The 15,439-nt window shown below is 37.9% G+C and overlaps 1 protein-coding gene across 1 annotated transcript; it reads right to left on the reverse strand.

Annotated features, from left to right (window-relative positions):
- Positions 1-3,657: 3,657 nt before the first annotated feature.
- Positions 3,658-15,111, reverse strand: LOC144962384 (protein phosphatase 1G-like; the record flags this gene model as incomplete). The annotated part of the gene is given in 7 exon segments (XM_078895271.1): positions 3,658-4,667; positions 6,514-6,607; positions 7,198-7,327; positions 10,206-10,440; positions 12,723-12,804; positions 13,032-13,189; positions 14,771-15,111. Coding segments are annotated over 7 exon segments (1,169 nt in total), but the record flags the coding sequence as incomplete, so codon positions are not given.
- Between the last annotated feature and the right edge of the window lie 328 nt (positions 15,112-15,439).

A 15,439-nucleotide genomic window follows, 5' to 3' on the forward strand; every position in this document is an offset into this window, starting at 1 on the left:
CTGGTTAGTACTGGTAATTGGTGACTAAAAAAAATACAAGAAAGGATGATTCTCCAGGGGAAAAAATAAATAGAACCAACTGCCAAATCCCAGTATGGTAGCATAAAAAACAACAAGTCTTCAACAAAACATAGGATTGAGATCCCGCAAAAAAGACAATTGATAAGAATTACAGGAAAATCCAAACAAAAAGCAACAAACAATAAAACAACAACAACAAAAACACAACAAAAACACACAAAAAAAAATAGAAAGATAAAAACCCCCCAACTAAAACAAAACTGTCCGCTTGCCTCCTTGCTTTTAAGGATTTATGGCCACTTTTTTTAGGTCATTTCACGCACAGGTAAAAAGGTAGAAAATGAGAGAGTAAAAAAATTTAATAGATTTTACCGGGGACTGGCTGAATACAGTATTCCACCGAAATACTACAGACATCCTCCGAAATCCACTAAGTGGGAAGTGAACCGGAGACTATGGGAGGTGGGTGGTGCCTGTGGGAAGTGAACCCCAGTGATCTATAGGACGTGGGCAAAACTGGGGATATTGAACTAGAACCAAGACTAAGTGAGGTCGGCACAGTGGGGAGTGAGACCAGAGGACTATATGAGGTTGGGGCACAAGTGGGCATTGAACCAGATACTCTAGGAGGTGGGCTACATGGTGTGTGATCCAGGTCTATGAGAGGTGGGCCACCAGTGGGGAGTGAACCAGACTATGGGAGGTGCGTCACCAGTGGGGAGTAAACCAGAGACTATGAGAAATTGGCACCAGTGGTGATTGAACCAGGGACCTTAGGAGGTGGGCACCTTGGGGAGTTGAACCAGATATTGGAGGTGGGCCAACAGTGGGGATTGAACTGGACACTATGGGGAGATGGGTGGCGGAGGGGGGTTTTTTTGTTTTTGTTTATTTTTTTTTCTTTTTTTATTTTTTTTTTTTTTTTTTTTTTTTTTTTTTTTTTTTTCTTAAGTTTTTTTTATTTTTTTTTACAAGTGGTGAGTGTCAAGTAAGTTAGTGTGTTGCGGGCACCAGTGAGGAGTGAGTGAACCATGAGGACAATGGGAGGTGGGCACCGGTATTGTGGGATTGAAACCAGTGACTATTGGAGGTGGGTGATACCTGGATTGTGGGAGTGGAGAGTAACTCCAAATCTAAGTGGTGTGGCCATGTGCGGGAAGTGAACCTGGAATTGTGAAAGGAGGACACTAGTGGGGATTGAACCCGAACTAGTGGAGGTGGAAATAAGTGGGGGATTAAACCTTCGACTATGGAAGATGAACTTCAGTGGGGAGCGAACCTGAGACTCAGAGGCGGATACCAGTGGAGATGATGAGTGAATCCAGGGCTATGAGAGGTGGATACCAGTGGGGAGTGAACCTGGTAACGGGAAGGTGGACACCAGAGACTATAGGTGCAGGGGATTGAACTGGAGACTACAGGAGGTGGGCACCAGTGGGGAGGGGGCGGGGGAGAAACAATAGGAGCAGGGAGACCATGGGAGGTTGGTACTAGTGTGGGGAGTGACCCTAGAACTATGTGAGGTGGATATCAGTGTGGTGTAACCAGACACCATGGGAGGTGGACAACAGTGGGGATTGAACCAGAGACTATAAGAGCAGGGCACCAGTGGGGATTGAACTGGATACTATGGAAGGTGGGCACCACAGGGGATTGAACTGGAGACTAATGTGAGGTGGGGACGAATGGGGAGTGAACCCAGAACTATGTGAGATGGGAACTAGTACGGAGTGAACTAGAGACTGGGAGCAGGACACAGTGGGGATTGAACCAGAGACTATGGGAAATTGGCACCAGTGGTGATTGAAACGGGACTATGGGAGGTGGGCACCATTGGGGAGTGAACCAGAGGACTATTGAGGTGGGGCACCAGTGGGGATTGAACTGGACACTATGGGAGGTGGGTACAGTAGGGAGTGAATAAATTAGTATGTGAGGTGGGCACCATGGGAGGTGGACAACAGTGGGGATTGAACCAGAGACTATAAGGCAGGGCACAGTGGGGATTTGAACTGGATACTATGGAAGGTGGGCACCACAGGGGATTGAACTGGAGACTATGTGCAGGTGGGTACGAATGGTGGAGTGAACCCAGAATATGTGAGATGGGAACTAGTACGGAGTGAACTAGAGACTGGGAGCAGGGACACCAGTGGGGATTGAACCAGAGACTATGGGAAATTGGCACAGTGGTGATTGAAACAGGGGACTATGGGAGGTGGGCACCATTGGGGAGTGAACCAGAGACTATTGGAGGTGGGCACCAGTGGGATTGAACTGGACACTATGGGAGGTGGGTTACCAGTAGGGAGTGAATAAATTAGTATGTGAGGTGAGGCATCCAGTGGGGGTGAAACCAGAGACTACGGGAGGTGGCACCGTGGGGATTGAACCAGTGGACTATTGGAGGTGGACACCAGACGGGGGTGAACATGGGATTGTGGGAGTGGGAGTAACCCAAATCTAAGTGGTGGGGGGTGAACCTGGGATTGTGAGAGGTGGACACCAGTGGGATTGAATCCGAACTAGTGGAGGTGGAAATAAAGTGGGATGAAAACCTTCGCTATGGAAGATGAACTGGGCCTTTTACATATTGCGTTGTCGTGGATCAAAATAGTACACAGAGGGATGACACAGTACGCACATTAACTGCAATTCGGCCACTACCACCTCATCACGTTACTATAAGTTGTGTGTGCCTTCCTCTTTTCTTCTTGAGTGAGTAGTTTTTCTCAACTGGGTACTAAACTTGCAACTCACACCCCCATTGTAGCCGTTGTCCCAAGATATATTTCCCGTTTATAGCCATGCTTTTTTAAATTTCCATTGTAGCCCTAGGATGTTGTACGCGAGATGCACTGTACTGTGATGTTGATTCATAGAGCAAACTACCAATGTGTTTAGTCTGAGATCACCTAAAGTCTATACAGACACAAGCACAAGACTTCACTGAGAGGAAAACACTCAAATGCTTACAAAACACATTGACTCCATAACAAGCTCAGTACGTAGAGCACTCGCTTCACGTACAAAGGAACCAAGATTGATCCTGGGTAAAGTCTGGTTTTTTTTCCCCAAACCCCTCCCTTGTCAACCCAGCAGTAATTGGGTTTGCTGGTTCTGTTAGATGTGGTGGAAGGTACTTTGAGATAGGGCTAGCATCCTATCCCAAAGGGTAGCGAGCAATTGCTATTTGTCCATTTCACAATATAAAAAAACCGGAATACACTCCAGCTCCATGGGCCTAATCGCTCCCATGGACTACTTACGGAACAGAGAGATGATTTACATGGCAAAAATATCATCTCCAAAACCTATATTATGAATTTGACTGTTTCCTTCTTAGCCAAGGAATCAGAACAGGGCCAGGATAAAACCAGAGCAGATAGAAGACACAGCAAGTCGCGAATTACAAGGGAAAAAATATTAAATCTCTCAAATCTAATAGGTATTTAATTTGGTCAAGTACTGACAATGGGCGCTAGCACCCGTTGGTCAGTGCTGACCAATGGATTTAAAAGCTGCCGTTCCTTGAGCATGGAATGGTTATCAGGATCATTTAAAAAGTTAACATCACAGATCAACGTTGTCAACGGTGGGGGAGGGGAATTTATTGAATCCATTAAAGCAACTCAATGACAACAATTTCAATTTTTATTCATCAATTTATCTTTTTTTTTTTTTCTTCGTCAAACATTAAACTACAAGAACTTTCAACACATGAAGCTTCCCTTTCCTGCAGGAAAGGTTTAAAGCTTAAACAAGGATGTCATATATATTTCATATTAGCTTACCTCACGTTTCAGTCATTTACAACTATTTCATTTTTTGAAAAGATCAGACATCAAATTGGATGGTGAATTCTATATAAAACTTTTTACAATGGATCTGTGACTCAGTTAAGATAACAAGTGTAATAAAAGCATCACATTTGATGCAAGTATAAATATCTGATCTTTAGATAATAAAATAACCTTTACTCTTTGATCCTTGAAATTCAGGGACTTTCGATGCCATTCTTAAAAGCACAATCCCTGAATTCAAAAGAGACTGCTGCGATTCCTCCTTCACACAGGGGGAATGGGAGTTTTTGCAAACACAAATTGTTTTTTATATTTAAGATCAAAAGAGAATATTTTGGCAAATATTAAATGAAATTGGATTTTTTTTCCATAAAATAACAAGTTAATCCCCCACCCTCAGCCTCATTTTTACAATAGAAAATGTCAAAAGATACTTTGTACTCTGAACAAAACATTCATTCTTTCAAAATATCAATAGGTAATAGCAAAAGCCTGTGATGCAGCAGCAGCAGTTAATCTTAAACCATTGACTTGACATACCCTCAAGCCTCTGCCTTCATCCGTTTTGACTTTTGGGCTTCATTTCGCTTTCAAAATTTTGGCCTCGCCTGCTTCACCATTGTCAATGACAATTTCCGTTTGAGAGATTCTTTCTGTTCTTCTTTCTCACATGAAACAGATTTTTTATCAGTAAGCTCTTCAGTACATTTGTCCTTATCTGTGTGTGTTTCCTGAAAGTGAATCAAGGCTCTTTGCTGAATCTAAAACTACAATGATGCATGTCATGTTATCACAACCTGTTCCATCTCCTAATATATTGGGAGCAAGGCAGTGGTCAAAAAGCTGGGGAAATAAGGTAAAAAAAGCATGAGAATTGTAAAAGTGCAGACTCTAACTCGGACATTACATCTTTCAGCTTTCATCAAGAGCCATCTCTTGGAGCTCGACTTGAAATGGCATCCCACACTTCCCTGATATTATAAATAGATATTTATAAACTTGAGATTTTGAAAATTAATGTTTCATGATGTCCAGAGACAAATATTATTATGAGAGTAATTTTGAGCAGAAGAAATGAAATATCTTATATTTTACATTCAAGCATGAGAGGGGGGGGGGGGGGGAGGGGGGGGGGGAGTTTGCAGCATATTAATGTCATTTCAGCACAGCAAAAAAGAGATTTTAGGGGAAAGTTGTAAATCTGAAATTAAAAGTACCAAAGAAAAAGTAAGACAAAAGGGACTGGTTCAAATCGGGAAACAGAAGATTCTATGAGCAGTCTTATCAATGTGCCTACTTTGACACTACCTAAAAGTCACATCCATGCACAAGTCAACAATTCCGCCCCGCAATGAGGCACACAATCAAATGTTTACTTAGTACAATATAATCAAAACTAAAAAGAATAATAGTACATAACAGAGAGATGATTTAGAAGGAAAAAGTATCTCTCTCTGACAAAGGAACTACAGTAAAAACCGGTTTTAAACTGAAATTCAAAGGACCTGGTGTTTCATTTCGGTTTAGGCATACCTTAAAAGTTATCAGGATTTTCAAGGAGCAAAACTCGTCCTAACTCAAAATCATAGTTGATACATATTAAGTTGTCTCCCTTATCTTACGGTGAGCACCACGCATCAGTTGGGTGTCGGTTTTGTTTCAATTTTGTTTGTTTTTTTGTTTTTGTATTCTATTTGTTTTTTCTTTTATCCATTTTCGTTGTGGTTGATTTAATTTAATTATTGTATATTTATTTACCAGCAATAAATTTATTATAAAATATAGTTATAGAATGGATTTCAGTATTTAAAAAAAAAAATGAGAAAAGAAACAATAACATGAATATTTTTTTTTTTTAAACGAATGAGGTAGATAGAACTTCACAGTTAGTGGTAGTACTAGAATTAAATTTCTTGGTGATAATGATAATGAAGTGAAGAGTAATCTGAGAGCTGTGGACGCATTGAAGGCTCAAAATAGAGTGAAATATGAAGCAACAAGATGATGGGTTCCTTGCAACGTACACACCCTTCAAACAAAGGCACCAAGAAGTGCTAATATTTTATCACATCTGAGTGGGGGATATGTGTGTGTGTGTGTATATACAAAATGAGAATAAGTGCTAAAGAGACATTCAATCAGTGAGAGCAATAATGTTGGAACTCCATAAAGAATTTTTCTCCTAAATAAAATTCTCGACTTTTCAAGAATTCCCGCCTTTGGGGGACCCTGAATTAATTTAATTCTTGTCAGTTGAATGGGTGAAATTAGAGGAAACTGTATTCCATGTAAAGATTTTATCAGGAAGGAATGGAAAGATAACAGAGAATAATAAGGAAAAAATTCGGGACTTTTGGCTCAAAAATACAAAAAAACATTCTGCTGTTGTTGCTTGTTCGCAGGCCTGCTGTTTATTCTCATCACTCTTAAGGTAACTGCTGAAGTACTACACAATACTTGAAACCACTAACAAGCAAATATCCATCTCCCTAATTTTATTAATGCTTTTAAATGTTAATTTGCCTGCGCAATATATATGATTTTGTTAATACAGGCTACATTTATCTATCAGAGGTTACGCAAATTTGATAATCATTTTATCTTGTAATGTCATACCTTATACCTTATAGTCATTGCATGCTACTTTGAGAAATCAACTGATTGAAAAAAAATATTTGAACATAATCACCTCTTCGTTAATAAGGGAAGGCTTTTTTCTTTTTTCAGGATCAGACAATCTTTCTCTAACATAATCTATCACTTCTTGACTGGACATGAAGTTCCTGAGGAAGAAAGAGGAATTTATTGATTAGAACAAATCTGACAAAATTTAGCCTTTTTAAAAATGGTTCAATGGTTTTCGACTATTTTAACTTTCCATTTGCGTGTCCACAAGAGCAAGCATATTTCATTGATCTGAAGTAAACTCATTGCATTCAATTCTATCTTCAATAATTTCCAAGTTTTGCAACTGGATGAATGAAAAAATATAGAAAACCTAAATAGATGTCAAGGATTAATTACGTCGGTTTTGTGTTGCTGTGGTACAGAGAAATATCAAATCTAAGGTTTGAGTCTACATTTTGGACAAATTTCCTTGTGTTATTAAAGGCTACCCTAGTGCAGAGCCTTTATCTTTGTCTTTATCCAACATTTTTTACTTTGTGTCTAAATTGATTTATCTCTCATCCTATGTGTTGAAATTGTACATAAATCAATGATCAGATTTTCAAAAAGTAAACAGTTTAAAACAATTATAAGCAAATGTTTATGGAGAATAGCAATCGGAAATAATTCAAATTAAAAAAAAATATTCACATGATGCTAAAGAAAAGCTATTTGGATGGAATAGGCTGTCTTTAAATCAACTTACCAAATGCCATCACAAGCAATGACAAAGAATTCGTCACTACTGTCTAAATCTATAGTTTTAATATCTGGTAAGGCTGAGATCATCTGCTCCTTTGAAGGAAGATCTTTGTTTCTTTTGTATACATGGTCCCCTGTGTGGTAAAATAAAAGACAATTGAATTCAAATGAGGAAAGATTATGAGTCTAACTTGGTTAAAATGATAAGTGACTGTTCTAAATTTAACTAAACAAAGAATGAACAGCAAAATGTTTGGTAGAACTTAGCAACAATCAATATAAAAAAAACAAAAACAAGCATATATGTGATGTCGCGCGACGGTTCAGTCCGGAAGGTACATCTAGCTGAACTGAGAAAACGGCCATTATATTTGAAAAGTGACTAAAATAGTCAAAATGAGTTTTTTCTAATTTTTGACTTTTAAAGGTATTTTTCTATCATAAAATCGTACCTTTTTCATTAAAAACGGTCTTAAAGTATATAAATTTAATTTTTAAAGAGAGTATACCCTGTTTTCACCCATTGAAAGAGGGATCATTTTGACCTCCGTTGACGACTCTTTAAGCTTAGCAAAAGGATGCCAATCTGGTATCCTATAACTTTTTCTCAAAGGGGAATTCCATTCCTGCCTTCGCAATGCTATTTTTAGCCCATTGACCCCATCTTGTGGTCAAATTATAACTCCGAAAGAGTGTAGTCAAATTCCAATTATGTATACAGAAGTAGGCCATTCATAGTTACCAACGGAAAACCCCTTGAATCCTCCTCTCTCATTGGTCCTCGGGATCACATGGTCATAAGTTATGCAAAATGGCCGCTTACGCTGCATGATTGTTGTTAGAGTTGATGTTGCAAGAAATTCAAAATCTTGCTTCATTATAAACTTAATTTTATGAGATATTTTGTCAATGAATAATTTAACTTGTTAGATTCGCCCGATAACTGTATTGAGCTCGTCAGAGTCGAGGAGATTGTGGTGTTGTGGGCGTGAGCATGATCGTGCCGCTTGCCTCGAATGATTCGCTGAACGAGTGTTGACTGGAGATGGGAGGATGGAATGTGGGGATGAATAAAATAAAGAGCTAGTGGATAGACAGATAGATATAGATGGTTACCAGGACGGGAGGACGAGATAAAATGAAAAGATTGACTATGGAATTAAAGGGATTGTTGGAACAGGGAGGAGGCAGATAGAGAGAGGATGAGCGGTTAGGGAGATGGAATGAGAGGCGGGGGGAGACTAACAGAAAAGAGTTAATGGACAGACCGACGATAGCTATAGTGAATAGGAGACAAAATGAAGAGAGTGATTATGAAATGAAAAAAAAAAAAAGAGAGAGAGAGAGAGAGAGAGAGAGAGAGAGAGAGAGAAGAGAGAGAGAGAGGAGAGAGAGAGAGAGAGAGAGAGAGAGAGAGGAGAGAGAGAGAAGAGAGAGAGAGAGAGAGAGAGAGAGAGAGAGGAGAGAGAGAGAGAGAGAGAGAGAGAGAGAGAGAGAGAGAGAGAGAGAGAGAGAGAGAGAGAGAGAGAGAGAGAGAGGAGAGAGAGAGAGAGAGAGAGAGAGAGAGAGAGAGGAGAGAGAGAGAGAGGAGAGAGAGAGAGAGAGAGAGAGAGAGAGAGAGGAGAGAGAGAGAGAGAGAGAGAGAGAGAGAGAGAGAGAGAGAGAGAGAGAGAGAGAGAGAGAGAGAGAGAGGAGAGAGAGAGAGAGAGAGAGAGAGAGAGAGAGAGAGAGAGAGAGAGAGAGAGAGAGAGAGAGAGAGAGAGAGGAGAGAGAGAGAGGAGAGGAGAGAGAGAGAGAGAGAGAGAAAAGAGAGAGAGAAGAGAGGAGAGAGGAGAGAGGAGAGAGAGGGAGAGAGGAGAGAGAGAGAGAGAGAGAGAGAGAGAGAGGAGAGAGAGAGAGAGAGAGGAGAGAGAGAGGAGAGAGAAGAGAGAGAGAGAGAGAGAGAGAGAGAGGGGCGGGGGGTGGGGGGGGGGGGGGGGCATGCCGGAGGATGTTGAAAATGATGCGGAAAATGAAAGAAAAAAACCGAGTGGGTGAGGACCCTTTCTTTTCTGAGTGCAAAGAACTGTTACCTCAAATATAACATGCCGTTGCTATGGTGATGTGTGTAAAATCTTTAAGTGCAAATTTCTCTGAATTTGGATCTGAGATTAGCAGAAACCTCCCAATTTCAATCTTGTATAACTCAACCAAAAATTATGATACATCAATGAAACAGATATCAAATTAAAGAGAAAAGAATGATCTATTCAGAAATACCAAAAGGTCCAAATGTCCAAAATGTACCTTCCGGACCAAACCGTCGCGCGACGTCACATATATCCACGATTTATTTTAGAATGAGAGGAAATATGAATCAACTTAAGAAGGTAAATAACTGCCATTCTCAGCACCAAGTAATTCAATTTGGTGATGAATTTAAACTTTGGGATGTTTGTTTCAGAGGTTTTACAGTACTTGCTTCACTTTCAGGTCATTTCAGCATGGGGATAAATATAGATGATGGGACAGTTAAAGGTCAAATAAAAAATAGATGTGATAAAAAAAAGCATCCAAGAAAAAAAAATAAGACAAATGAGCTTTTCAAACAGAGATCAAGAGCAGATCCAGGAGCGAGCAACCCATACTTCCAGTCTGACATCATGATATTTTCTCACCCGGACAAGCAAAAGATCCCTACCAAAGGAGATACATTTATATGTTTAAAATATTTATATTATATATAGGTATAAAACAAACAAAAAATATTTTATATAAATATCTCTCGTAAAAACATACATGTTTTCCATGGTGCAAGTCGAAACTAAACAGTATCAATTCAGAAAAAATGATATAGGGAGATAGAAGAGTAAGCAAGAGTGTAGACCAATATAGAACCCATTTGCCCCCTCTGGGCCAACAAACACCCGGTAAGAAATCATCGAAAATTGACAAATATAATGAATGAAAGGCAAAAAAAAATTCATGAAATGAAATTAATATAATATCAAACTATTAGTATTCCGCACTCACCAAAAGCCCTGGAAAGATTGAGTCCACCATTCACTCTCCCATCTGCAGTCACTTTACCCCCAGCTTTCTCTATTCTTTCCCTCTCTGGATCATCTTCAGGCTTGTGATCAAAAGACAACTCAATAGCAGTCCCTTTACGAGACAAGACACACCTTGAGTCTCCAGCATTTGCCACTATAAGCTTATTTTGTTGCTTTAATAGAACACAAGCTGTGCAACCACTGTCAGATCCAGGCTGATAGGATAGATTCAAAAAGAAATAACTGCATTTGATTAATTTGTTAATTCATTATCATTGGGAAAAGACAGTTAAAGGAAAAAGGAAAATTAAAAATGGATCCATTCACATGACAAAGGCAAATATATAATGAAAGGGAAAAAAGAGATATAAATTCAGGGGTTGACTGTTCACAAAAACTGAGGAAATTTTTCTAAGCATAAACCAAGACCCATCCATGCAACGATAACAAATAACTTTGAATTTCATTCAAATTTACAGAGATGCAATCCAAAATAATGTGTCTCGCAGCAATTTCTGACACTTCTTGGAAGAATTTCAAAAGTTGAAAGTGTAATTACAACATATTGTGGTTGCAGTAATGGTGGTGGTAGGGATAATGTGGTGGTGGTGGTTGTAGTAGTAGTGATGTTGGGGATAATGGTGTAGTGGTGGTTGTAGCAGTTGAGGTAGGGATAATGGTGTCGTGGTGGTTGTAGTAGACATCCACTAACGGGATGGTGACATCAGGTGTACCTCAGGGTTCAGTCCTTGGGCCCACCTTATTTTTAGTGTTCATCAATGATCTTCCACAAAGTATAAGGTCAAAGGTGTGTCTTTTAGCTGACGACACAGCATTATATAATCGGATAAGAACAACAGACGACTGCAAAACACTAAATTACGATCTAGCTTAACTACAAGAATGGGAAACAATAAATCAAATGGAATTCAACGTATCAAAGTGCAATGTCTAACCATCACAAATAAGAAAGCACCGATTACATTTGAAAACCAAATCATGGTCAAAACCTGGAACATGTAAAGACAGCAAAATACCTTGGCATTAAGTTTGATAAAAACCTGAAATAGACCTGTAAATGAGCTCTATAAAAATTGACTGAAACTGAAACTCTTCTTCGTAATTCGTCGTAGCGGTAAAATCCAAAGAATCAAAATGAAAGGTAAACAGCAAGCTCACTTAAGCAAAGCAATGGCAGAAAACTAATTTGCGCGGGAATTAATTAGGCTAATTACAATTGTTCCTTATAATTAGGTACCCAATCAGCGAAGAAACTTAGAAACGGTCAACCAGTTTGTTTACAACATGAGGCAATCGAGATGTGCTTGTAGCAATCACTTAACTTTCGATTTGAAGGTGTCTACATAACGAACTTCCGGTGTTCGAATTTTTCTTTTTCATACTTTTCCTATCCTTCTAGTAAATGTGGTCAATTTTGGCTTAGACGAAACAGTGAAATTTATCGCTCGGCGGCTCAGTTAAAATTGGCTACGACAGGTTTGGAAAGTGAAAAAATAATTTCACGAAGGCTGTGTGAAAATACACTGGGGTGTGTTCAGACACGGCAATTCTAAAAAGCATCGCTTAGCCTTGGCAATATATCCATCGTTAATATAAACGGCCCATGAGCTATGCGTAGCGCTGTGGAACATTCCTAATTACTTTATGGTCATTCGACTACGATTCAGGAATTCTTTCTTTCTTCATTTCTTTCTTTCCTTTTTTAAAGTATTTGAATTTGACGAATTGACTGATTTCAGTTAATTGACTGAGAATTTACAGGTCTACTGAAATGGAATGACCACATATGTCACCTGGCTTCAAAAGCAAATCAAACAAGTGCTTACATCACACACAATTTAAAAAGATGCCTAATTTCAACTCAAAGTCTTGCTTTTAAAACTATTGTAGACCAATTTTGGAGTATGGCAGCTCAATTTGGTATCCATACACAAAGAAAAACGTCGACACATTAGCAAACATCCAAAGAAAAACAGCAAGACGCATCACAAACATATTCGATCCTTTCTGAAGTGCATCTGAAATAACACAATGGATTGGCCTTGAACCTCTGAACCACAAGAACAACGAGGGGACACGCAGCAAGATTAACCATCCCAACATCAAAAACGGACGCCCACCCGTATTTGTTTTTCCTTCCACTGCCCGACTGGGGAATAGCCTCCCAGTTGACGTGGCTGAAAACGGTTGCAAACATGCCTTCACACGATTACTAGAGTTCACATCATGACTTTTTAATCTAATTATTTTTTTATTAGTATTATTATGTGCAGTGTTTTAACAAGTTTACAATGTAATACCCTACAAACTGTGGAGTGATCCTCGACAATATCAGAGAGAAAGAAAGAAAGGAGAGAGAGAGAGAGAGAGAGAGAAAGAGAGAGAGAGAGAGAGAGAGAGAGAGAGAGAGAGAGAGAGAGAGAGAGAGAGAGAGAGAGAGAGAGAGAGAGAACTGATCAATAACAAAGTAAATCACCTCTTCATTTGTCATATCCATCATAGGTACATCATTATCAACATCTTCATATTCGTCTTCATCTTCATCATCATCGTCGTCACTGTAATTTAATAATAAGAATGATTACAAAATGCTGGTACACAAGACAGGATATTAACTAGCCCTAAAGACGGGAGATGTGCAGTTTACTTACTAAAGGTATAAAATATCAGTGACATCTTATAAAACTATACTTCAATTTAACCAAGTTATTCTGAGTCTTGCAGATACAGACACATCAACAGACTAATTCTCATTTCTAACAAAAAACAGAATGATCAGTCTTACCAGTCTTCCCATGATTCTTCATCTTCGTCTTCATCCTCCTCATCCTCTTCATCATCGCTGGAATCATCTAAGCCTTCAGCTACAGCCATGTCTGACAAAGCCTTTGTTTTACTTGCTCTCTCACCAGTTGTTGAATCGGCCACTGAACTCTGTGCAATCTAAGAATAAATTTGCATAGTCAAGTCTTTATCATATAATACCATAATATCATGTCAGAACATAAACATCGGATGGAATCTTTTAAATGCTTGTAGCAATAACTTTTCATCCTATCCATCTTACCAACCATTATCTATTTTGATGCTTGGACTAAAAGTCTTTTCTGCAACTTTTGATACTAACAGAAATAAACATGAAGCAATTTTTAAATAATCTGGAAATATCTAGATTTCATCACTTTCTCTTCATTAAAAAATTACAAATGATCCTAAAACAGAGATGGCCATTAATAAAATGTAAAGATTAGATTTTCACCGTGTTGAAAAAAGTGTGGATAGAGTTGGTGCTCATTCACTAGTTTGAATCATCTGTCATTATTCAGCTCAAAAAAATGACATGGATCATTTCAATTAATTTTTAGGACTCTTTCCTGACTATTACTAAACAACTTTTGCCACAACTACATTTACAGTTTAGAAAGTAACAGTGCATACATATAATTTATGATGAATAACTTTTTATGGAACAATAGAACTAAAAACAAATCCATTACAAAATCTATATATATATATATATAATTTAAGCTGACATTCTATCTTGCATTTGAAATGCATTCTTCAGTTTTTGGGTTTAGCAATGGTTTCATTTTTATTGCATGTAAGAAAAATATCTTGAAACATTCATATTTCCAACTATGAAAGATAGCTTTTTATAAGAAATAAATAGAAAAGGAAAAAAATTGAATCAAAAGGCATTGATTTCATTATGCCATCTTTTTTTTTCTTCTGAGATAAATGAAAAATAAAATATTTTACTGTTGAATGGACACCTATGAGGCAACAATGGGTATTATTATTCTATCCAGTCCTAAAAATCTAAAAATTTTCATGTAGATACAATGGTGCTCGTGCACTCATTTTAAAAGCAAAAAGAGGTTTTTTTAAAGATTAAGAATTGTGTAAATAATAATCATGATGCCTATTTTTGAAAACGCTGCTAGTGTTTTAAAACAACATTTTAAAGTTTTAAAATGTATGATCAATATTAAGCAAATCACCAATTAACAAATAATGCAGTGCCTTAAATTTCTCCTGTTCAGTTGAATTAAATAAGTCCATTTGAATGAAAAGCAAAATAAGCAATAGATGTTTTGGTATCTGATCCTGTCTCTGCCTCTCAATTTAAAACAAAATTATTTAAGCAGAACCGATTTATTCATCAATAATTGAGGATGTTTTCATTGCACATAGCTTGTCAACAATTTATGGTCTAGTCTTTGTCTTAAATGTAAAAATGTTAACGAGTAACACCTGTTCCTAGAGTGCCATTTTACTTTAAAAGTTTAAGTGCAATATACAAATGTTAAAAATGAGAATTTGGTTAAACATTAGCACTAATAAAAAAAAAAACAATATAAGACATATGTTAAAAATAATGCAATTGTATCGGTTTCAAAACTGACGATTTATTTTTTAATTTTGTAAATTGTATTTTAAAAATGGAAATATTTGTAAGAGCTTCGTAAGTACAAGATGCTGTGTCCTCTATAAACCAAAAATAAAATTATATTAAACACTCACAGAAGATCCACCTGCTGAGGGACTGCTGCTGCCTGAGCCACTACTCGATCCCTTGTCTATATGACTTTTCTCTTCATTCTTGTTATTATTATTGTTGGATACCTCTGTATTGACTGGCCCATTAGTTGAATTTGAAGGTGCTGCTGCTGATGTTGATGAAGATGATGACGACGATGGAGCTGCATTACTTGAACTAGAACATCCACTGCTTTCTCCATCTTTAGTCAGTTCAGTATTCTCTCCATTGGGGTTTGATTGATACCGGGTTAACAGTTCTTCTAATGGCATATCTGCTTCAGCTTTCAACAAATCTGCTTCAGTTCTACCTACAGGTATATCAGCTGTGAGATGGTATAATGTTTATTTGAGTAACTGAACACATATTTTCTTAAATAAAACCCAGTTTATCTCTATCTGGTACAATTATTTTTTTTTACTCTCTTGAATTCCAAGCTTTTTTTTCCCCTCAGGGGATTAACATTATGATATGAAGATAAGTTAAGTCAGTGACTCAAAATGGGCGAACCCATTATGATCACAATAATAATAAAGCTGAAAACTGAAAAGAGCTACTATAACTCTGAGATACCACTCTAAACGCTTAAATTGCAAATTACTTTGCCTGAGACAACTCACTCACACACACAAACACACAACACAACACCAACC

The sequence above is a fragment of the Berghia stephanieae genome, chromosome 1 (assembly GCF_034508935.2).
Source record: "Berghia stephanieae isolate SIO BIC M18660-M18661 chromosome 1, UCSD_Bste_1.3, whole genome shotgun sequence".
NCBI lineage: Eukaryota > Metazoa > Mollusca > Gastropoda > Nudibranchia > Aeolidiidae > Berghia > Berghia stephanieae.